The 24,009-nt window shown below is 35.3% G+C and overlaps 1 protein-coding gene across 5 annotated transcripts in view; it reads right to left on the bottom strand.

Annotated features, from left to right (window-relative positions):
* The window catches only part of N4BP2 (NEDD4 binding protein 2), an 89,506-nt gene that overhangs the window by 32,569 nt on the left and 32,928 nt on the right, over window positions 1-24,009 (bottom strand). For 3 of the 5 annotated variants that reach the window (XM_060299250.1, XM_060299251.1, XM_060299252.1), the window contains 9 exons: window positions 23,702-23,794; window positions 21,169-22,306; window positions 17,456-17,580; window positions 14,761-14,849; window positions 11,588-11,664; window positions 5,891-6,043; window positions 1,967-4,344; window positions 1,256-1,341; window positions 705-750 (listed from right to left, as the gene is read on the bottom strand). In XM_060299250.1, coding sequence (XP_060155233.1) covers window positions 705-750; window positions 1,256-1,341; window positions 1,967-4,344; window positions 5,891-6,043; window positions 11,588-11,664; window positions 14,761-14,849; window positions 17,456-17,580; window positions 21,169-22,295 — 4,081 coding nt within the window. In that variant the 5' untranslated portion in view covers window positions 22,296-22,306; window positions 23,702-23,794. The remainder of the gene's footprint in view (window positions 1-704; window positions 751-1,255; window positions 1,342-1,966; window positions 4,345-5,890; window positions 6,044-11,587; window positions 11,665-14,760; window positions 14,850-17,455; window positions 17,581-21,168; window positions 22,307-23,701; window positions 23,795-24,009) is intronic. The other 2 variants (XM_060299253.1, XM_060299254.1) reach the window with 1 other exon arrangement.

Below are 24,009 nucleotides of genomic sequence, written 5' to 3'. Positions count from 1 at the left end.
AATTATATTAACATCAATAAAAAATTTGAAAAATCAAGTAATATTTCAATGATACTCTCAAACACAGGAATACTTTATTGCTCTCAAACCAGAACAGTTTCCCTTCATTCAGAGCAAAATCATAAACAGGAAACACCCTGACTATGTGCATTAGAGCACACCTTGGGTGTTCCACAGCACTCCTGTTTGTTTTTTTTAAATTGAAATATAGTTGATTTATAATGTTGTGTTAGTTTTCAGGTGTTAACTGAAAGTTAAATGACATTATAGGGGCTTTTTTCTTCTTTAAGCTTTATTTTCTTTTGTATCAATATTAAATGTTAAAACTTTTATTTGCAAATCAAAATTCTTGGGTAACATATTTTGTGGAAGTATATTTAAAATGAATTAAGATTCAGGGACTTCCCTGGCCTGCTCCCAGTGCAGAGGGCCGGGGTTCGATCCCTGGTCAGGGACCTAGATCCCGCATGCTACAACTAAGAGCCTGCATGCCACAACTAAAAGACCCCTCACGCCACAACTAAAGATCCTGCACACCTCAACAAAGATCCCACACGCGGCAATGAAGATCCCGCATGCCACAACTAAGACCTGGCGCAGCCAAATAAATAAACGCTTAAAAAAAAAAAAAGTTAAAATTCACACACACACACCAAGTTTCAACATCAAGACAAGAATATTAGAAGTGAAAATATGTGCTTTACCTTGCATTAATTTGCCACAGGATACCTCTTCTTGTCTTTGTCGCTCCTAAACACAGAGGCAGAACAGGATTGGCAAAGCAGAGTGCATTAGAAAACAAGCTTATATTATTTTTCTCTAGTAATCATTTCTCCCTGTAAAACTATCAATCATTCTTGCTAAATCTAATAAAAGCAGATAAATACAATTATAAATTGATTCCATCTATATATTTTTTCTACTTATAGAGCTCTTATGCTGTGATTTTTAAAAAACTGTTTATGAAAATTAGCACTGCAAGTCTTTAAGGAGTAAAAAACTATAATTTTTTTCCATTAAAAACAAAAATCAACAGTCATATTGAGCTCCATCATTAATTATATAATTTGGCCAGTCTGGAAATAATCTAAAATACTGGAAGGAGAAAAAAAAATCAGTAACCTGTTAACTGGTAAAATTAATTCTCTCTCAAAGTCAAAATTCAATAGAATCTTTCATATAACAGATTTTATTGAAGAGCAAAGGTGACAAAATGTACACAAAAGGAGCTTTCTATAAAAAGAAGCCTACCAACCATTACAGATTCTTTCCATTTTTCATGAATCACTTTAGCCAGATTCAGATCTATATGAACCACACAGTCCTCAACTGTTAGGGACCCTTGTGACGGGGGGAAGAAAAGAAAAGAAAATATGATCATTACTCATTATACATTTGCAGAAAACATACTCAACTACCTTATGCATCATAAAACTAATTTGTATTTTTAATTACTAACCTATGTCTCTAGTTCTAAATCTCTTGGAATATTTTTATGTAGTATGTCATTGTTTTCACACTTCTTGGCAGGTACAATTATATTATGTTTCATATATTTAAGTTATTCATGTCCATTACACTAAATATATTTAATATATTCATTTCCATTAGTCAAGACTTTCCAGTAGGCGTATTCTAAGGAATTATCTTGCCTTAAGTGTATCTGGAGTAGCACCAAAGGATTCAAAAAGATGTACCTGTGCAAATAAGTATGAGGTAAATACCAGAGAAAACTTCCAGTATATGCACAAGATGAACACAAAGTCCATCTAAATACTCTCTATTTCTTCAAATTATATACTTAAAAATCTTCTACAAACACACTGTGTCAAAAATAATAAGGTAGGCAACACAAATTACTTTTACACTTCTAGTAACATAAAATAATTTTAAAATTGAACTAGACCCTCTATCTATATTCTACTTACACAAAGATACACATATAAGTAATTTACTTTTTCCTTACCTGAATCAATACCAACAGGGCCAAATAATTCATTGAGCTGAAAAGCCAGTTCAGGGGGCAATGCCAATTCCAGACAGTCTATGGTCAGCGATTTGGCCATCACTGGCGTGGGATTCAACGTCTCAGTTTTATCTTCTTCAGTAACCTCAGCTGACAAAGCACTCCCTGCCATTAGAATTTTTTCCACTTCCTGTTCATCTTCATTCATAAATTCTTCTGTGTTTGGAAATTTCACATAATCCTTTGGAAGATTTTCACTTTTATTTATGTCAAAAGAGTCAGTAAAATAAATTTCTTCATGTAATTCAAGATCTGAAGTGCTCAATACAGAATTTAAAATATCAGACAAATTCAAAGAAGAATTTATACTGTCTCCAATCTCAGTGACTTCTGGATTCTTCTCCATTTCACTCACATTTTTAGTGGTAGTAGCTTTTAGAGTGCCTGGAAAAAGCTGCTTAACATTATATAAACCTGAAAGTTCTGCCTGACTATTAGGAAGTACTTCATTATTATTCTTGAGATCTACATTAGGAAGTATACCTGTTATTAATCCAGGTTTTTCAGTAGTTACAGCTCTTATTTCTGCCTGCTCTAAGCTTTCCTTTTCTGAATTACAGGTGGACTGTACATTAGTGTTACTGATACCAATTCCATGGCTAAATTCTGGCACAGAAGAATTAGACTCCTCTAAGCTTCCTCTTTGGCTAATAATTTCCTTCAAATTCAGTCCCAGAGAAAATGGCCCAATTTGTGTTTCATCATATGACTTTTCTATATTCTCAAATTCAGTATCCTCACATAATTTAGTTTCAGAATCCAATAAAAGGCTCGTGGCCCAAATAATATCTTTGTTACACCTCTCATATAGGTCTTTTAGGGCTTCTAATGAAAACGATCCAAATAGTTTACAAAGAATGTTAAGATTTTCAGATTCATCAGCACTGGTAAGCTCACTTTCTTCAACATATGTGCTTTTGTCATACATTACCCTATATGGAATTGTTTCTTGAACATCTAATTTTGTGTTAATATTGAGAGCTTTTGGTTTAAATCCATCTAATCTTCCTGTTAATACTCTCAGAGAATCTGAAACACTAATTTTATTCTTTTCTATTTTCCATAAGAGAGCAAAATCCTGTGGTTCAGTCTGAGTACACTTGCCTACTTCTATTCCAGGGACTTCTTTAGTCTTTTCTTCTTGAAATTCAGCTAAAGTTTGTGGTCCCACTCCTCCAGGAGCAGTTGGCACACTATTGGTAAAAGTAAGAGACAATGTGTGTTGCCTATGAATCTTTTTACTTGGACAAGTTTTATTCTCACAGGTCATTTCATTGGGCAGCATTTCAGAACTTGCTCGAGTAGAACTACCCAACGTTTTTAGTTCTTCAGGACTTGTGCCCCAACAGGCCTCACGTGCTGTATATAAGGACATTTCATTCATAGTGTTGTTAGTTCCAAATTCTAGGTTGGGTTCATTTAAGCCAGCCTTTGGCATTCTTGATCTGTGCTCTCTCTGAGCTAAAGAATCAGATGAAGGCCAGTCACCCACAATGTTAAATGAGTCTTTTTCAGTATTTTTATAAGTACCATATTTACAGCTATTGAAAGATTCTGAGGCATCATCACACTGTGACTTGCTGTCATCCTCTACGTTTTCATGTGGAGATCCTCGTGGCTGGATACAATCTATACTCACAGATAAACTACTGTCTAATACTTTATGTGACTGAGGGCAATTATACTTTTTGTCACTGTGTATAGATAAAGCTTTCTCAGTTTTTCGGCTCCTTTTTGTCCTCTGACCAATAGACTTATCAACTGGCCAGTCACCAACAAAAGACAGCTCTTGTCTTGGGAACTTTTCCGAAGTTGATTTGCTTTTTTGTTTTCCAAAGGCTTTTTTCTTTACTCCTGCTCTTTCTTCCAGCGTTTCACTAGATGAAGATTTTTCATTTTGAAGTGGTACAGTATTTGAAAGACCACAGTCTTCTTGATTATTTCCACCACAGCAAATACTTGGTGATATTCTCTCTACAAAACTATCTGCACTGGTTTTACTACACTCTTTTTCAGGAGCCATTTCTACTGGCTCTTCTTTTTCACGTTTGTCTGTTGCTCGTTCTTTGCTTTCAGAATCAGAAAAATAAATGTCTGGAGCTTCGTGAATGAAAGCACTCTGAATGTTAGGATTCATACCACTTATTTCTTTTTTTCCGTTGTTTAAATCTGCATTAGGGAGACATGTAACATTCTCAGGTAACAAATTTTCTTTGGTCACATCATGTTTCTTCTCTTCAATTAACTCTGGATGCTTCAGAGACGAGGATAAAACATTTTCTTCTTTTTCAGAGGCAATATCTTCATTGTCTCTTGGGCTGTAAGATTTGTTTTTAAGTATTATAAGGAAATCTCTTAATGTTGCCATTAATATTATGATTTAAAGAATCATTCAACTGAAAGAGAGACACTTGATCCTTCCCTAATACACTATGAACACAACGCTTTATTGTAATCCCAACACCTAGCACAACGCTTGGCATACAAGAAGCACTCAGATTTTTTCAAATTGAATAATTAACATGAGATTTTCAGTTAAGGTGTTTATTATGCATTAAATATTAAAGTTAAGGTTCTAAATTTGTTCCCAGAAGAGGACACCTCCCTAGCTCCTTTCCAACCTATTTAAGCTTAATATATGTGAAACTAGGTCTGCCTCTATACCACCTGTCATTTGCTGCAGAGGAAAATGCTTAAGATTGATTTACAAAGTCTCAAAGAGTCAACCAACATGATCTGCACAATTAAGTGAAATGAGAGAAAGGGAGGACAGCTCTCATTTGAGATGTCACTTGCTAAATTTTTTAAAGCCATCCTCGATGTTAATTTCAGACTCAGAGCACTTTTGCCGAATCATTATACTTTCAACTTCAGTGCATTTTCCTTATTTAACAACTCATCTTCCTTTCTTTCTTTATTGCAGGAGTTCTCAAAGTCCCAACTATCCCATGAAGCCTTCCTAAGTGAAATCACACCTAACATTCAGTTTTCTATATACCAGATGCTATTATAAGTCCTTCACAAGTATTAATTCATAATCCTTATGAGATCCTTATAAGCAAAGTGTTATTATTGCCATTTTGCAAATGAGGAGCCGAAGTATAGAGAGATTTTATAATTTGTCAAAGATTACAAAGCTTTGGGATTTGAAGCCAGGAAATACAACTAAGGAGCCCATATTCTTAACCACTTTGCAATACTGCTCCTCAATAAAAGAGCATTTGTGAATTTTCTTTTCCCAACTCCTTTTTAAAAGGGTCTCTCATCCCTAATCATCAAAAAATGTGAGCAATTCAGAACTTTATTTATATTTAAGACTCTTCTTTACTCACTTATTTATTCAATTGTTTATGTATCCTAAATGTTTTTAACATAATCAGTACTATCCTGAATTGCAGACTTTCAAAAGGCTGTGACTTGTTATTACTTAGTAAAAGTATACCATGCATAATACATTTTTACGATACTTGTTTGAAAGAGTATTTTTATTAATACCTAAGAAAATTAAGAAGTAATGTGACTATATACCAAATAACAATAGAGGGTAGATAAGGTAACAGATAAATATTGGAATAGCAGCAAGTTAAATAAAGAAGGCAGGAGTATTCATAGTGTAAACATGGACCTACATAAACCAAAAGACAATGAAACCCCCATGTATGTCATCACCCACATAAACTTTTACTTCTCTTGCTAACCATATATATCCTGCTCCAGGTAAGACTATACCTAAACCCTACAAACAACAAACGCCTACCTTATTTTTAAAGTTATTTGGCAGTGATTTTAGAAGTTCCTAAATTATCAGATTTTTTAAAATTAAGTTTTTAAATTGAATTTCTGTACATAGAGACTTTAACCTACCTAGTACTTCTGTCACAAGAATATGCACACAACTCGATACGTTCCATTTTCTCTGGAACTGAAGAACTCATGATTATGGGCACTGAAACAAAACGTTGATAGTGTTCCAACATTCTTGTTATTTTTTCTTTGCTTATCCCATGAATATTACGCCTAAAAATTCCAGGGGAAAAAAAGGGTAGAAGGAACACTGGTAATTAAGTTCTTAAAAAATCGGCTCATATAATGTTAAGAGAAACAACGATACATTTCTAATACATAAAAATATCAAAACTGGTTTATTATGATACAATATAAACTATCTGATTCTAAGTTTCATTTTATTCAGAATGTCCTAAATTACCATTTTCTTAATTATGCCATACAATCTTTTCCAAACATCCTTCATCAACTTGGAAAAAAACAGCAGATCTTAATAACTTTAAAAGAAGTTATTCTCAAGCTCTGCCAAAAAAATCTCATATGAACATGACCATCATTTCAATTGATTAATTATTAACTAGTGACTAAAAATATTCCACTACAGAGGCTTCCACTTATGCCAGTACAGCAGACTAGATGTGCCAAAGGACACTCCTATTACAGTAAAACTGGATCCCATACGAATTAAAGTAGACACACACTTTAACACATTTTAAGTTCAAGTAAAGAAAAAACATTCTTAGTATTTGAAGTCTCTGGATGTCCAAATATGAAGTTCGTTATATTTGTGCTTTCATTCATGGTAGCTTATTCCTTTGTTTTTGTTTATGAGCTCACACTTAGTTGAATCTAATATATGGGAATCCTTAGGCCTTAAACTGGGGGCGCTTTCATTCATACAGCATCTGAATTTGCATCTGCCAGGAGGCAAGATGGTATGCTTTAGTCCTTCAAGGGTCTTGTCTTAATGAAAACATCCCAGTTGAAACTCTCCTATCTCAGGATGGATCCAACTTTAGTGTCTGGATCCTGAGGCTAATATTAGCATTTGCCCCCTGGGGAAATCTGGCTTTCATATTTAAATACCTCAGTCTTATCTGGTTTCAGATGACAGAGAAGCAAAGAGATAGAAAATATGAAAGAGAGGTTGAGACACAGACATAGAGGACAGAGCAAAGAGGTCTAGTATACATCTAATCCAAGTCCCAGAAAGAGAAGAGAGAGTATGTGGGACAGAAGCAATTTAAAGAAAAATGGCTGAGAATGTTCCAGAACTGATGAAAGACATCAATCTCCTAATCTCACAAATCCAACAAATCTTAAGCAAGATAAATAAGAAATCTACAACTAGAAACACAGTACTGATATTGTCATTCACCAAAGATAGAGATGATATTAAAAGCAACTAGAAATTTAAAAAAACGAATCATCTACAAAGAAACCAACTATTAGAATTACACCTGACAACAATAATAATGGACAAATGTCATCATCAATAACAGAAACTATCAATCTAGAATATATACACTCAGCAAAAGTATCTTATAAGAATGAGGACAATAAAAGGATTTTCAGATTTAAAAAAAAAAAAAAAGAAAGAGATTGACATGAAACTGGTCTACAATGTAAAGAAAATCCTAAAAGATGAACTGTCAGGCAGAAGGAAATTCTCAGATGAAAGACCTATAATGAAAGGAAAATTAAGCACAAAGCACTACACACAGCACAAATAACTACACGAGTGAAAACACCATCTGTACATTCCGGACAATCATAGCATGTGAGTTGGAAAGGAAGTAAGTATCAGAGTTAACATGTTTGAAAGTCCTTGCATTTGTGAAGAGGAAAGCTAGGAAAATGGTTTAATTTTAAAGTCTGCATGATAAAACTTTTAATGTAACCACTAAAAGAGTTTAAAAAGTGTATATAATCTCCAAATTAGTAGAGAAGGAAAAAACGAGTAAGAAAATTTGCATTCAATTAAAAAAATCCAAAAAAGGCAAGACAGGAGGAAAAAAAGTCAAATATATAATTTTCTGTGATAGGAGAAAAAACAATCACAGAAAAGGTGAGATTAATAAAAAGTACAGAGAGAGACAGCAAGAAACAAGACCAATTATATGAATATCCAAAATAACTGTAAAAGAACTAAGCTTATCAATTAAAAGCCAAAGATAGAGTGAATTTTTTAAAACCCAGCCATACTGGTTATAAGAGATATACCTAAACACAAAGATACTGAAAGGTTGAAAGGAAAAGTATAGAAAAAGAAGTAACACTCAAATACTAACTAAAAGAACTGGTATAATTCTATTTATATTAGACAAATTAGATTTTATAACAAAAATTAATATTAATAAAAGAAAATTACTAGACAAGGATAAAAGGTTCAATTAGAGTGATATAAAAATCTTAAGCTTATATGTACTTCAAAAAATATCCTCAGTATATTTAAAGCAAAAATGGGCAGAATTATAAGGAAAAACTGACATAATCAACATAATAGAGGGAGATATCAATACCTCTCCCATAGTACATTTTCTCATCCCTCTCTTAAACATTAATCCATCAAGCAAAATTTTCTGGAAAGTAAAGCTACAGATGCAAGCAAAAGAATAACCATGATTTAATGATATATTAATATACTATAACTGTTATACATTATCAAGCAAATATGAACATTTATAAAAAATTGACAATGAACTAGTAAAACACAACTTTAAATATATCAGAGAATTAGTATCATACAAACCGCACAATCTTACCTACTGCAGTAAAGTTGAAAACCAATTTTTTTGAAAAGATGAATTTTAAAACCATCTGTTCCAAAATTTAAAACATAGCTCTAAACAACCCAAGGGTTAAAGAATTAAAGTAACAGTAATGCAAAGTAGAAAATAAATAATAAAAAGAAGATATTATATATTAAAATTCTAGGGGCATCTAACATGATACTTAGGGAAATTTATAGCATTAAATGTTCATATTAGAAAATGACCTAGGGCTTCGCTGGTGGCTCAGTGGTTAAGAATCTGCCTGCCAATGCAAGGGACACAGGTTCAAGCCCTGATCCAGGAAGATCCCACATGCTGTGGAGCAACTAAGCCCGTGCATTACAACTACTGAGCCTGTGCTCTAGAGCCCGAGAGCCACAACTAATGAGTCCACATGCCACAACTACTGACGCCCATGCGCCTAGAGCTCATGCTCCCCAACAAGAGAAGCCACTGCAGTGAGAAGCCCGCGCACCGAAACGAAGACTCAATGCAGCCAAAAAAAAAAAAAAAGAATAAACAAAGCAAAATAGATTTTTTTAAAGCAAAGAAAGTAGAATAAAAGAAGCAGAAATGAATGAAACATAAAACAAACTTATAATAGAAAGATCAACAAAGCAGAAAGATGTCTATTTGAAAAGGCTAATAAAACATCTGATCTCGGGCTTCCCTGGTGGCACAGTGGTTAAGAATCCGCCTGCCAATGCAGGGGACACAGGTTTGAGCCCTGGTCCGGGAAGATCTCACATGCCGCAGAGCAGCTAAGCCCGTGCGCCACAACTACTGAGCCTGCACTCTAGAGCCCACACTCTAGAGCCCGCGAGCCACAATTACTGAGCCCTCGTGCCACAACTACTGAAGCCCGCATGCCTAGAGCCCATGCTCTGCAACAAGAGAAACCACAACAATGAGAAGTCTGCGCACCGCAACGAAGAGTAGCCCCCACTTGCTGCAACTAGATAAAGCCCGTGCACAGCAACGAAGACCCAACACAGCCAAAAATGAAAACAAATAAATAGGGCTTCCCTGGTGGCGCAGTGGTTGAGAGTCTGCCTGCCGATGCAGGGGACACGGGTTCGTGCCCCGGTCTGGGAAGATCCCCCATGCCACAGAGCGGCTAGGTCCGTGAGCCATGGCCGCTGAGCCTGCACGTCCAGAGCCTGTGCTCTGCAACGGGAGAGACCACAGCAGTGAGAGGCCCGCGTACCGCAAAAAAAAAAATTTAAAAAGTGAATAAATAAATTTATAAAAACAAAAAAATCTGATCTCTGCTAAGAATAATCAAGAAAAAAAAGAAGATACACATAAACACATTAGTATTTAAAAGTATAGATGCAGCAGAGATGTAAATGGTAAGAGAATACTACAAGAGTTTTAATAAAAAGTTTTTTGTTTTATGTATTTATTTATTTAATTTATATTTTGGCTGCGTTGGGTCTTTGTTGCTGCGCGTGGGCTTTCTCTAGCTACGGGGAGGGGGGCTACTCTTTGTTGAGGTACGCAGGCTTCTCATTGCAGTGGCTTCTCTTGTTGTGGAGCATGGGCTCTAGGCACGTGAGCTTCAGTAGTTGTGGCACGAGGGCTCAGTATTTGTGGCTCGTGGGCTCTAGAGCACAGGCTCAGTCATTGTGGCACACAGGCTTAGTTGCTCTGTGGCATGTGGGATCTTCCCAGACCAGGGCTTGAACCCGTGTCCCCTGCATCGGCAGGCAGATTCTTAACCATTGCGCCACCAGGGAAGTCCCATAAACGGTCTTAATAAATTTGAAAACTTTGGTGTAATGGACAAATTCCAATGGAAACTTCTCACAAAGAAAACAGAGGATCCAGACAGTTTCATAAGTAAATTCTATCAAACATTCAAACTTACATAAACTCAGAAAAGAGAAGAAATACTTCCCAACTAATCTTATGAACCTAAAACCATGATGCCAAAACCAGGCAAAACAGGGCAAAGAAGAAAAAACTGTAAGTCAATCTCACTCATTCATACAGATGCAAAAATCCTAAATGAAATACTAGAAAACCAAATCTAGTAATGTATCTAGTAATGTAACAAAAGGATAATAAAAAGGAATGAAGTACTGATACATGCTCCAACGTGGGTGAACCTTGAAAACATTATGCTAAGTGAAGATGTCAGACACAAAAGGTCACATATTGTATGATTCCATTTATATGAAATGTCTGGAATAGGCAAATTGATAGAGACAGAAAATCAGATTAGTAGTTGCCAAGGGAAAGGGGAATTGGGAGTGACTAATAGCAAATACAGGGCTTCTTTGTTGAGGTAATGAAAACGTTCGTCAATTAAACAGTGGTGATGCTTGCACAACATTGTGGATATCCTAAAGTTAGGTTGTCCTTTATTTAGTACTGACATTAGTTTAAATTACCATGGAGAAAATACCCTGACCAAAATTAATTTAGGGCTATCTCTAAGGGAATACAGAGCACAAAACAAAATACACTGTATGTCCATGTCCTGAGTTAACATTTTTATCCAAGTCAAACAATCAAAGAAAAAAGTATAACCTTGGGGGGAAAGCAGAGTGGGTAGTGAAAAACCTGGACAGCTGAACATTTGCTACCTTTTCCATTTATACCTCCTCACTTCCGTCCAGCATTGTGAGTCACTAGGCAGCTACAACAATTTGTTCCTGCCAGTAGCACACGGTTCAGGTTTGCCAAATCCTAGAATCTCTTCTAGTTTCAGATATTGACATTATATTATTAATAAGTAATAAAGTACTGACTATATAAGACAATTGGAATTGTTCTGACTGTTAATTAACAATTGAGGAACAGAAAGACAAATTCTTCACAAACTGAAAAAAGAAAGCCTATAGGCAATACAAAATTTGTTATCAATTTTTAAGTGGCAAAGCCGCAATCTAATACATTTTGTTTCGTTCATTATTTACAAGGGGAAAAAAATCTAGATGGACTTTCTATCACTCTCATGAAATTAAAAACATGTTAGATAAACTCCAAGTTTTACCTTGCAAGTTCCTTTGGTTTGAATTTCCACCAGGTATCCGGTTCCCGGAAAAGGACTTTATATTTATGTTTTTGAGACTACGTACAAAAAAGACAAATGCATTTTAAAATAATTACTTCCATGAAATTTAATTCATTGTTTCCAAATTCACAGCATGTTAAAACTGAAAGAACCTAAAAGATTATCTAATCTTGATGAGTGTGTTACCTGGTAAAATGCACAGTCTCTTTGATCCAGCAATGAACTTTCAGAAATTTATGCTATTGATAAAAACTTATGTCAGAGTGCAGAAATATATATACAGCAGGATATCCAGTTCGCCATTATTTGTAACAGCAAAAGAATACAAACAACTTAGTGTCTATTAACATGGAACTGGCTAAAGAAATGAAGATACAGCCATACAGTGAAAATATATACAATGGTTTTAAAAATACTATATGTGTTAATGAGAAAATGTACTTAATATAAATTAAGAAAGTAAGCCTGTGCTCCGCAACGGGAGAGGCCACAACAGTGAGAGGCCCGCGTACCGCAAAAAAAAAAAAAAAAGAAAAAGAAAAAAAAGAAGAGACACCGGAGAACTTGCTCTCTCCACCATGTGAGAACACAGCAAGAAAATGGCCACCTGCAAGGGAGGAAGAGAACTCTCACCAGAAACTGACCCTGCTGGACCTTGATCTGGGACGTCTAGCCTCCAGAACTATGAGAAAATTAATTTCCTCTTGTTGAAGCTACCCAGTCTATGGTATTTTTTTTATGGCATCCTGAGCAGACTAATGTATCTTCCACGTCACCCAAGGTAAAATCCAAAGTCCTCACAGTGATCTATGTATGAGCCCTTACATAATCTGCCCTACCATCTCCCCAACCACCATTACATCTCTGACCTCACCTCCCACTATTGATCCTCTCAGCTTTATGACAAGATGACAAGAGTGGTCACTGCTATTTTCTGTCATTCTGACAGAAAAGTCCAAAATTCAACCCAGACACCAAGGTAGGTAGTGACATAACACCCTGTAATGAGCTTACTCACTTCCATCTCCTCACCTCAGCACCAAATTTCATACAAATGATTCAAGGCCTGGCAATAGCCCAGGTCTCTAATTACCTAAAGGGGTATCATACAGCTGTTAGGATCAAATTAATTTTAAATTCATGCATACACAAAGAGAAAAAGAGAGACTATCAATTTAAAGACTTTTTCAACTCCCATATCAATAGGCAAACCTTAAAAATATGTTACATTACTTAAGAGGATTCTGACTTAGGTCAACCTCTATGATAGCCCACAAGGGACAATATTGCTTTGCCATATATATACATACATACATACACACACACATACACACACACACACACGTTTTGCCAATTGCCACTAAGCATATTTGACTGCTCCCTATTTATCTCTTACTACTTTAGCTACTTTTGTAAATGACAGTCAAGATGGTAATAGACTGTTTACTCTATTCCACTCCCCTACAGCTTTCATTATCTTACTACCAAAAGAAGCAAAAAGTGATCCTCTTCTCTACAGTAATTCCTTCATCTACTTCTTTATGAAGACAAAAGCATTTGCCATCTATGATAAGCAGGAGTCCTTTATACTTCTAAGTAGAGTTGCAAAGAGTCAAGGAATCAATACTGGAAAAATAGCTTCATATTTTCAATCATTATATAATAAAAAAGGGGAAAGAAAACATTATAGAAGGCTGAAGCCTAAATGAAAATCAGAAACACATAATTCAAGGACTTCTTTGTTTTCTACATAGGAAAGTAAAGTGGTTTTTTTCCTATTTTCATAGGAAAATAAAGAACTTTCTAAGATGAGAGCAGGAAGCTAAGAAAAACCTACAGAGGAGTTAAGTAAGGTTAAGGGGGAAGCAGGTCCCAGTGGTGAATATATTAGTCTAGAAACTAGAAACTCCTAAGGCCAGAAAGCAAACTGTGTGTGATTTTAGTGCTCCCAATGCACTAAAATCAAGTCTTTGTTCCCTCTACTGCCCTGCACAGAAGTAAAATCTCACTTGTTCAAAGGACACAATTTTCTTCAGAAAAGTAAAGAATCATACCTTGTACTTCAAAACAGTACAAGTGCACTGGGCACAGCAATGGGGGTATAAGTTGGATGTGTTAAGAACATAAATCAGCAAGTACAATATTTACTAACTAAAGAAACAAACTGAGCTTCAATGTGCCAGATGTGCTAATCTTGGGGTAATAAAACAAACAATACCCATACTCACAAAAGCTTCACTCATCAATTTACTCAATGAATATATATTAATTATATGCCAAGCATAGTGTTATATTCTGGAGATTCAATGATGAAAAAAATGATAGGCTTACCCTCAAGAAAAATGGATAGCTTAGAGCTAAATTCAGCCCATCAGCCAGTATTTGTACAGCCTAGGAGTTAAGAATAGTTTTTGTGTGTGTGTGTGTTTTTATCTTTAAAAGGTTGTTAAAAGAGAATATGCAACAGAAACTGTGGCCTGCAAAACCTAAAATATTTACTATCTGGTGCTTTCTAGAAAAAAGTTAGTCAACCCATGGCCTACTGATAAAAACCGTGTGCTTAATACTATGACAGAAGTAAGCCAGGGTGCCAGGAAAGCAGAAAGAGTGCCCAATTCAGCTTTTTAGTAAGTGAATGAAAGCTAACTTCCTGAAAAAGCTGACATCAAAGCTGGACAAAAAAGGAATCCAGCAAATTTGGAGAACTGAAAATAGCTGAATGTACAGAATTTTGAATTTCTCAGAATAGCAAAATTTCAAAAGAAATTTGGGGACTAAGAAAGAACCAGCAAATTTTGATTCTGCCAAGTAAAAGCAATAAGAAAATGGTTGTGTGTGTGTGTAGACACACACATACATACACATAAATACACACAAACATAAAATTATAATTTAATACCACTATCTTTTCATAAAAGACATCAAAAAACAAAAACAATCTCAGAATTTAAAAACTGAATCTCAAAATTTGAAAATTGAATAAATTTAGTTTTATGGAAAAACTATTCCTATTTTTCTCATTTTGCTAAAGACCAGAGAAAGCTCAGTTACATACAGTCCAAGGACTGTTTGCTTGAGATTCACTTGTGTAATTAACATCCCCCAATAATTTCAAACCCACTATTAGACTTATGACAATTCATGGTACAAACCAAAGCAACATATGGCTTCATTTCCCATGCCTGTAGATTTGTATTATCTATTATTATAGGAGATACCTTCTTCTCAAATGCTTCTTTTGCTGAAATACAAACAGAAAATGAGAAATCACTTTTAGTAACAATATTAAGGATTAGCTTGATATTTTAAAAATCTGATCTTGTTTTCATAATTTGAAAATCATAGATATGTGCTAATTTTATTCACAACTCTATTTCTAAATACTACTTTTGAATATATAAAAAATTAAAACATAGGGAAATGTTGAATACTAAATACTAAAATTATAATGAGAGAAATTAAATAAAAACTGCCTGATTTTAGTTTGACGTGCATGTTACATGTATAAATAGCATAAATGGGGAAAAAAGCTATCATTAAAAACAATATCATACCATGCTAAAAGCAACATGGTATCCTGGATAAGATTCTGGATACCATGAATCCAGAATCTGGATTCTGGAACAGAAAAGGACTTTTGTAGAAAAACTAAAATCCAAGTAAAATCTGGAGTTTAATTAATAGTAATGTACCAATGTTAATTTTAATTTCTTAGCCTTGACAAATGTACCATAGTTATATAAAATGTTAACATTAGGGCCAAATGGGTGAGGGGTATAGAGAAACTCAATACTGCCTTTGCAAACCTTTCCATAAATCTAAAATTATTCCAAAATAAAGTTTAAAAACAAAAAATATAGGCAAACACGCATACACATGACAAAAAACAAGATGTCTTGATTTGAAATAAACAATTATTATATGCCTTGTGCAAGAGATTTTCTTATAAAACTGCCTTTTTTCCCAAGGAATTAGACCATTCAGGGAATTAATGATGAGCCACAATAAATAAGCCTTATGAGGAAAATATTTGGAAGTTTTAAAAGTTCTGTATACTCTCTTATAACTCAATAATAAAAAGACAAATAATTCAATTTAAAAATGGCAAAAGATTTGAATAGAAAGCTCTCCAAAGGAGATAAACAAGTAGCCAACAAGCACACAAAAAGATGCTCAACATCATCAGCCATCAGGAAAATGCAAATCAAAACCACACATGATACCACTTCACACCCACCAGGATAGCTATCATCAAAAAGATAGATAATAACATGTGTTGGTAAAGATATAGAGAAGTTGGAACCCTCATAAACTGCTACTGGGAATGTAAAATAGTGCAGCTGCTTTGGAAAATAGCTTGGCAGTTACTAAAAAGGTTAGACATAGACAGGCATGTTCATAGCAACATTATTCATAATAGCCAAAAAGTGGAAACAACCCAAATGTCCATCAACTAATGAATGGATAAACAAAATGTGGCAGATCCATATAATGGAATATTATTCAGCCATAAAAAAGAATAAAGTACTGATACTTTCTACAACATGGATGAACCTTGAAAAACGTTATGCTAAATGAAAGAAAGCCATTCACAAAGACCACATATTATATGATTCTACTTGTATGAAATGTTCAGAAGAGACAAACCTATAGAAAGAGAAAGTAAAGTAGTAGTTGCCTGGGGCTGGGAGAGAGTTGGGGAGAAATGAGGAGTGACTGCTAATGGGTATGAGGTCTTTCTGGAGTGATAAAAACGTTCTAAAATTGATTGTGGTGATGGTTGTACAACACTGAATATGCTAAAAACGATTTGATTCTTATCTCATTCAATAAAGCTTTTTAAAAAAAGTTCTGCCAATTAATTTCATACCATCATTGTTGCGGTTGTTGTTATAGAAAGGGCACACTGAACTATGGCTAAGCACTTTTCATTCTCATTTAACCTTTACAAGAATCCTGGGGGTTTAGTATTATTAAGTCCTTTTACAGATGAAGACACTGGGTCCTGGAGAATATAAATAACTTGCACAAGATCACACAGCTAGTAACTGGCAAATCCAAGATTGCTCTTCATCACATCACACTGTTTATTTTTGTGTTGGTATTCCTGAGTTTTCACTTCAGTATTTCGTTCAAGAATGAATTTAGAAAAATTTAACAATGTCTAAAGATGACAAACTCAAGAATAGCCTTCATAGCCTTCATTTATCGTAAAAGAAACACTAAGTAAAATATTGTCTATATGTCTTAATAAGAACTTCACACATAAAACTCTATCCATAACTAAACATTTCATAATAAAACCATGTTCAGTGAATAGACAGTTGCACTAATAAAGAAATTAAGGTTTTACCTATGATCTCCCTGCAGATTCAGTTTGAGGAGAGTCATTTTTACATTCACACTATCCTCTATAAAAATTAAGCCAATCTAGGCAAGACTAGTGATTAACAATGCAAATTCTATTTTAGGAAACAGGAACCAGAGCCAGAAAACTGTAACCATCTTGAGCTATTCAGAGACAAGCACAGAAAATCTGACTTACTATACTTCTGACAAGATAACCCACTGACTAAATAAAACTTAAACATGTTATGCAATGTACTAAGCTATTCTATAAAACTTAGCTCATTTAATTCTCATAACAACTCTATGAGACTACCTCTTTCACTTACTATGTAACATTAGAATTGTTATAATTTTACCTATATTATATATAGTTACAATTTAGAATTAAAGATAATTATAACTTTTAAAAGTTATACGTCTCTCAAAATACAAACACTAAGTGGATTTTTTTCTTTATATTCCTCTTAATATTACGCATCATCTGATGTCTATTCTTACCACGATTCTGGTTCCATTCATGTGCTTCTCCTAAGTATTTTACATCAAACTGGTATTGTCCATTTATGTAAAAATAATCATCAGTACTAAGAATGACTCCACTTGGATTATCCTCTTGCAAGGTCCTGTGAATGATAAATGTAATTATTTTCATTCATTTTTCTTCTATTTAAATTCTCTCTCCTAATTTTTGCAAGGTCATAATCCGAATTAAAAATTCAAGTATTGGACTTCCCTGGTGGCTTAGCAGTTAAGAATCCGCCTGCCAATGCAGGGCACACGGGTCTGATCCCTGGTCCAGGAATATCCCACATGCCGCAGGGCAACTAAGCCCGTGTGTTGCAACTACTGAGCCTGTGCTCTAGAGCCTGCGCACCATGACTACTGAATCCTGCGCGCCTAGAGCCCATGCTCCACAACAAAGAGAAGCCACCGCAATGAGAAGCCCGTGCACCGCAACAAAGAGTAGTCCTCACTCGCCCCAACCAGAGAAAGCCCGCGCAAGGTAAAGAAGACGCAACACAGCCAAAAATAAACAAATAAATTAATTTTTTAAAAAACCGACTTAAAAATTCAAATATTATTATTTAAAAGAATGAAAATATTTTATTATTCAAACAAATCACACTAGAGGGACTTCCCTGGTGGTCCAGTGATTGAGAATATGCCTTCCAGTGCAGAGGATGCAGGTTTGATCCCAGGTCAGAGAACTTAAGATCCCACATGCCGAGGGGCAACTAAGCCTGCGCGCTGCAACTACTGAGCCCGCGTGCTCTGGAGCTCATGTGCCACAACTAGGGAGAAGCCCGTGCACTGCAACAAAGAGCCCGCGTGCCACAACGAAAGATCCCGTGTGCCACAACTAAGACACAACGCAGCCAAAAATAAAATAAATAAATAAATAAATAAAATATTAAAAAAATAAAATCACACTAGAAATCCTCTAAGCAGAAGTTTGACTCCCAGGTATACTGACCTGAGGCAAGGCTACTTTGCTTTATATACTATAAAGGTTTGAAAATTAACACATTTTAATTATCATGAAAACCAGACAACTGCAAATGCTTCAGAACTCTTATCAGTCACAGGCAATCCCCTCATCTGGTCACTTGATACACACTGATCTACCTTACCCACTCTAAGTGGAAGGTCACTTCCCATTAGGTGAGTACCTTGATATTCAACCGATCTTCAAAAGTAGATGAAGCTCTTTGTATATTGCCATAAATTTAGTGAGTATGCCAAAAACATCCAAAAATATAATGTTAATAGACTATTAATTTAATCTGTTAAATTATACAAAGTTAAGATAGTTTTGCTGGGCTTTTCTGACATCTCTTTCTTTTGGCCATGCTGCGCAGGTTGCAGGGGATCTTAGTTCCCCAACCAGGGATCAAAGCTGTGTCCCCTGCAGTGGAAGCGCAAAGTCTCAACTACTGGACCACCAGGGAAGTCTCCCATCTCTCTTTCTTGACTCTGGAATTTATCTTCTATGTAATTGAGATACGTGCAAAAACTAAGCAAACAGAATCCACAGAGACATAACAATGCTACCCTCTTAACCATTTGTAAAATATCACCATTTATCCTCTCCTAAAACGTATAAATATTCCTGAAGTTAAAATATACTTTTAAATTAATTTTTATTGTAGTATAGTTGATTTAAAATGTTGTGTTAGTTTCAGGTGTACAGCAAAGTGAATCAGTTATACATATATCCACTCTTTTTTAGATTCTTTTCCCATATTAAAATATACCTTTTGAATTTAATTTTTATTAGCATCTACTAAGTGCCAGGCACTGTTTTAAGCACTGAGCATACATCAGTGAATAAAAACAACAAACATTCTTGCACTCATGGAGCTCACATTCTGGTGAATGCTCACTTGATCCCACTTTTTAAGACTCCTACATTTACCCTCTTCTCCTTTATCTCTAAGTCTTCCCCTCTGACACTTTAATTCCTCTTTTCCCTTTAAACGTGTATACATCTCAGCTATCTTTTAAAATTTTAACCACACTTTAAGGACCCCTTTTTCAACTATTACCCAACTTCTCTCCTTCCCTTAACTGCTTTAGTATAAATGCTTTTTTAAGGTCTTAAGGTCTTCCACCTTCCCAGCGCAACAAAATTGTTTTTCAAGATATCCATTCATGACCTTCTTTCCAATAAATCCAAAAGCTGTTTTTCATCTTTCATTTTCCTTGGGCTTGCATGCTAGCTTAATACGGTGGACTGTTCTCTCTGAGAAAACTCAGCTTCTATGTCTCTGTACTTCCCAGTTATTTCTCTCTACTCATTCAAAAATTATTAGTAAGCTCTGACTTTGTAACACGCACTTCTTTCCCTTCCCAATTGCTAACTGTAGCTGCCTCTGGCTCTAAGGCTTCTGAAACCTAGTTCTTCAAACAAATGTCACAGCACTATTACTTTTTAAGGTACAACCTTTTGTTCCAATCTTTCACAAAATGCAATATCATAACTGACTGTAATGTCTATAATATTAAATTAAAGTGTTTTTTATTCTTGTGGTCATTAAATCAATGAGAAAGCCTATGTCTACAGAAGAATATACTTATAAGTGTATGAGTAGAATATGTGGAAATTTATTGGGAAATAAATCCACACTAAGAAAGGACATTAAAAAAAACAACTGAAGGGCTTCCCTGGTGGCGCAGTGGTTGAGAGTCCACCTGCCGATGCAGGGGACGGGGGATCGTGCCCCGGTCAGGGAGGATCCCACATGCCGCGGAGCGCCTGGGCCCGTGAGCCATGGCCACTGGGCCTGCGCGTCCGCAGCCTGTGCTCCGCAGTGGGAGAGGCCACAACAGTGAGAGGCCTGCGTACCGCAAAAAAAAAAAAAAAAACTGAAAATGAGCTCATCAAGGTATACATGCATACTCACTAATGCTAGATACACCCAGGATCAAATAGAAAAGACCCAGCTAAGAATAGAAGAGAGCAAAGAGTTAAAATTTGGAAGGAAAAGGGAAAAACTGGCAAATAAAATATATTAGATGTAAATATTCTGGAATTTAAAGAAGGAGGGTAGGAAAAAACTTTGAAAACAACACTCTTTAACAAGTGCTACTGAAAACACAACAAAGCTGCCTCTAACCCTGACTCTAGTCTCTCACACCAAGGCATCCACAACATTCCTTGATTACAAAAGGGACATAGATGGGTATTTGAGATAAAACAACTGAGAGCACATTTTGCAAGAAATAAATCACTGAGAATTTGAAGTTCTCTATCAGTGGTTCATCCCATGTTCTTTCTTCAAACATACATTTCTAAAACCTTATTTAACAACATGCTACACTTCCAAATCTCCAACTACCAGTAGAATTCTTGTGTATAAGACTTCCTTGAATTCAAAATCAATTATGGCCCTTTATCTCTATAATCAAAGCTGAATTCATCTTTCTCCCACCCAAATTAGTTCTCTTCCACATGAACTTATTTCTGTTGATTTCACAAGTTCACAATCTTGGAATCATCTTTAATATTTTCCTCTATTCTGTCTCTCAAAATATTCTGAGATGAAAGAATTCAATAAAAACTTCTAGAGAAAACAGTGCTATTAGCTACAAAGTTAAAAAAAAATTAGTAAACATCTCTATGAACTAAAAGTATTCCACATATTTACGCTGTTATAAATATTCAAGTTCATGCATTACACTCTTTCTTTAAACTCAATTAAACCTCATACCTTGCCAAAAAAGATTTTCCTGATCCCGGAAGCCCTCTGAGAAGAACAAGAACTAGTCCAACATAAGATGATGTCTTCTTTCTTACAACCTGAGAAGCTGGAGTTTCTTGTACCTGATAAGCACTTGTTCCCTCTTTATTTCTCCATACCTTTGTTGGGGAAGTATGAGAAATAACCGGGGGTGGAAATGTATAGTTGACAGGTCTCCAGTGTGCAGCTGTGGTTACAACAGGAGCTACAAAGCCATGGTTTCCTTGAAAGAGGTCAAAAGCAGGAATCATTGGATTCCACATTGGTGGAGGGGGAGGAGGAGGCAGCAGTAGAGGGAGAGGGGTAAGTACTGGGCAGTAGTTCACATCCTTCCCCTTTGGTGGCAGTTCAGTCTGTTTGTGTGACTGGAAATTGAATTCTTCAGAAGGTACAAAAACATCAGGGACAGAAGATTTCTGATCTCCACCTGTACCTAGTAAACCAAGCCCCAGATTTTGCACAGTAAGGTTTAAAGGCGCCTGAAGTTCGTTGGCATCCAAATCTACAGGGGCTTGAGAGAACTGAGTCTCAACACACACAGATTCTAAAAGCTCTTTCTGAATTTGGTTACTACAATCCATCGTAGTGTCATTTGCTACATTTAAAGAACTACTGAGAAGAGAATCTTCCAATGCCAATGTGTTATCCTTTGTAAAACTTTTGGACTCATTTGAAAGTGAATGTGAAGTTAAGGAATTTGAACTTAATGTAGAGGCAGAACTCTCTACATTTTCACTGTTCAAATCCATATTTTGGGTAGAAAGAATGGGAGTCGTACTACTTGAATCTGAATTTATAAATGCACTCGGGTTACTAAGATTATTAACATCTTGCAAAGTCAAAAATGAGTATGCATGGTCATCAGGAGAAGAGTTCAATTTCTCAAAAGCATTCTGTATTAAGGAATCTAAGTCTTCAGTTAGCTGCATGTCCAAAAATGAATCCATTTTTGAATCTTCATTCTCTTCTTCAGGAGGACACTTTTCCATTATTTCACATCCCACTGCATCTACTTGGTTCTCAGAAGCAACGAAGCTTTTTGAAGGCGATTCTTCTATTTTAGCGTCAGTGGCTGATAATTCTAATAGACAATCCATGGCATTTTCAACTGTACAACAAGAACGACAACAAAATATATCCGTATGTATTGAAAACAGTAAAATATAATTTAATTAAAATCCACATAAAATTATACTAGAATTCACATTGAATGAAATACAGAGAAATTTATAAGTATTCAAGTCATTCCTTAAATTAATATTTTACTAATATATCAGTCTGTATCAGTGAAAGGTTTAAATTATGAAGACATGCAATGTTACTTTCAAACAAACAGTAGTAAACTAGGCTAATGAACTGCCATCAAGTAGATATTCTCTGATGAATTTATTGATTAAAAGTAAAAATATCTGTAATTATATACATTAGGGTTGTTTATACAGATCCTAAAATCAGTTGATTTACTCAACAAATACTAACCTACTGCATGTCCTTTTAAGGATGAAGTATTTTAAGTACTCTCCTAGTAAATGTAATTTGTATATATGGTCCATGCTATGAATTTCACTTAATACAAAAAAATATGTATGAGCATGTACTACGTATCAGACATACTTTGTACAATGATGAATAAGACGGCTTTTAACTACACTCAAAGGATTTTTGCAGTCTAATGGAGGCAATTACAGATAATTACGTTAGAAGACAATCACACTATAATATAATATAGGTTAAATAATGCACACTTTTTATAATATACAAATGCCTTAACAGCCTTATAGGAGAGTAAGGAAAGATTTCACATAAGGTAATATGTGAACTGGGAGTCGAAGATCAAAAAGAAACTTGTCAGACACAGAAGGGAAAGGCAAAGCCAGTCTTGAAAACACAAAGCATGTTTAAGTTATTAAGAGAAGTTTGTTGGAATGCGAGTACAAGTAGTATGGTGGGTAAGAGGAGATAAAACTGGAAAGGGAAATTGGGAAGCGTCCTGTATTTCATGGTAAGAAATATCAATTTTATTTTCTAAGGGAACTTGAAGGGAAACTACCTGTCATAGCATTTGGGCTAGATGCTTTGTCATCTCACTGAATCTTCAAATTATACTATGAGTTACAGTATTCCTAGCAAATAGATGAAGGAAATGAAGTTCAGAAAGTACATTAACTTAGCCCAAGTCACACAGATAGTAAGCAACAGAGCCAGGACTGGTATGTCTGACTCCACTGCTGAGCTCCTTCCCTTATAACATAAATACAGAGCCATTAGAATTGTTAAGCATCAGAAATTTGAGGCTTTTTTATATTATTTTTGTGTTTTATCTTGTTTTGTTTTATGGAAGATAAATGTGGAAACAGCACAGCACAGTAGGTAAAAGCTCTGGTCAGGAGTCAGAACAACATTTAAATCCCTACTTGCTGGCAATAACACTTTGAATGAGCTACTTAACTTTCCTAAGCCTTGATTTCCTCATCTGCAATGTGTGGATAATAAAAGTACCTACCTCATAGTGTTGTTGTGAGGATTAAATGAGATAATCCATGAAAAAGGGCTGTGCACAAGGACTGGCACCTAGTAAGCACCCAAATTATGTTCCCTTAAGAAGAAAAACAAAGAGGGATTGGAGGGGGCAAGGCTGACAGAGAGACCAGTTAGAAGACTATAGCAATGCTACAAAAGCTAGAAGCCCTAAACATGGAAAAAAGAAAAAAGAAAAGGAAAAAAAAGCAAATATAAGAGGTATTTCTAAGAAAAAAATCTATGTGATAGAAAAATCACAAAAGAAAAAAATCAACCAAAAAAATTAATGTG

Source organism: Globicephala melas, chromosome 5 (assembly GCF_963455315.2).
Source record: "Globicephala melas chromosome 5, mGloMel1.2, whole genome shotgun sequence".
NCBI lineage: Eukaryota > Metazoa > Chordata > Mammalia > Artiodactyla > Delphinidae > Globicephala > Globicephala melas.
This window is presented reverse-complemented; position numbering and strand designations above follow the sequence as displayed.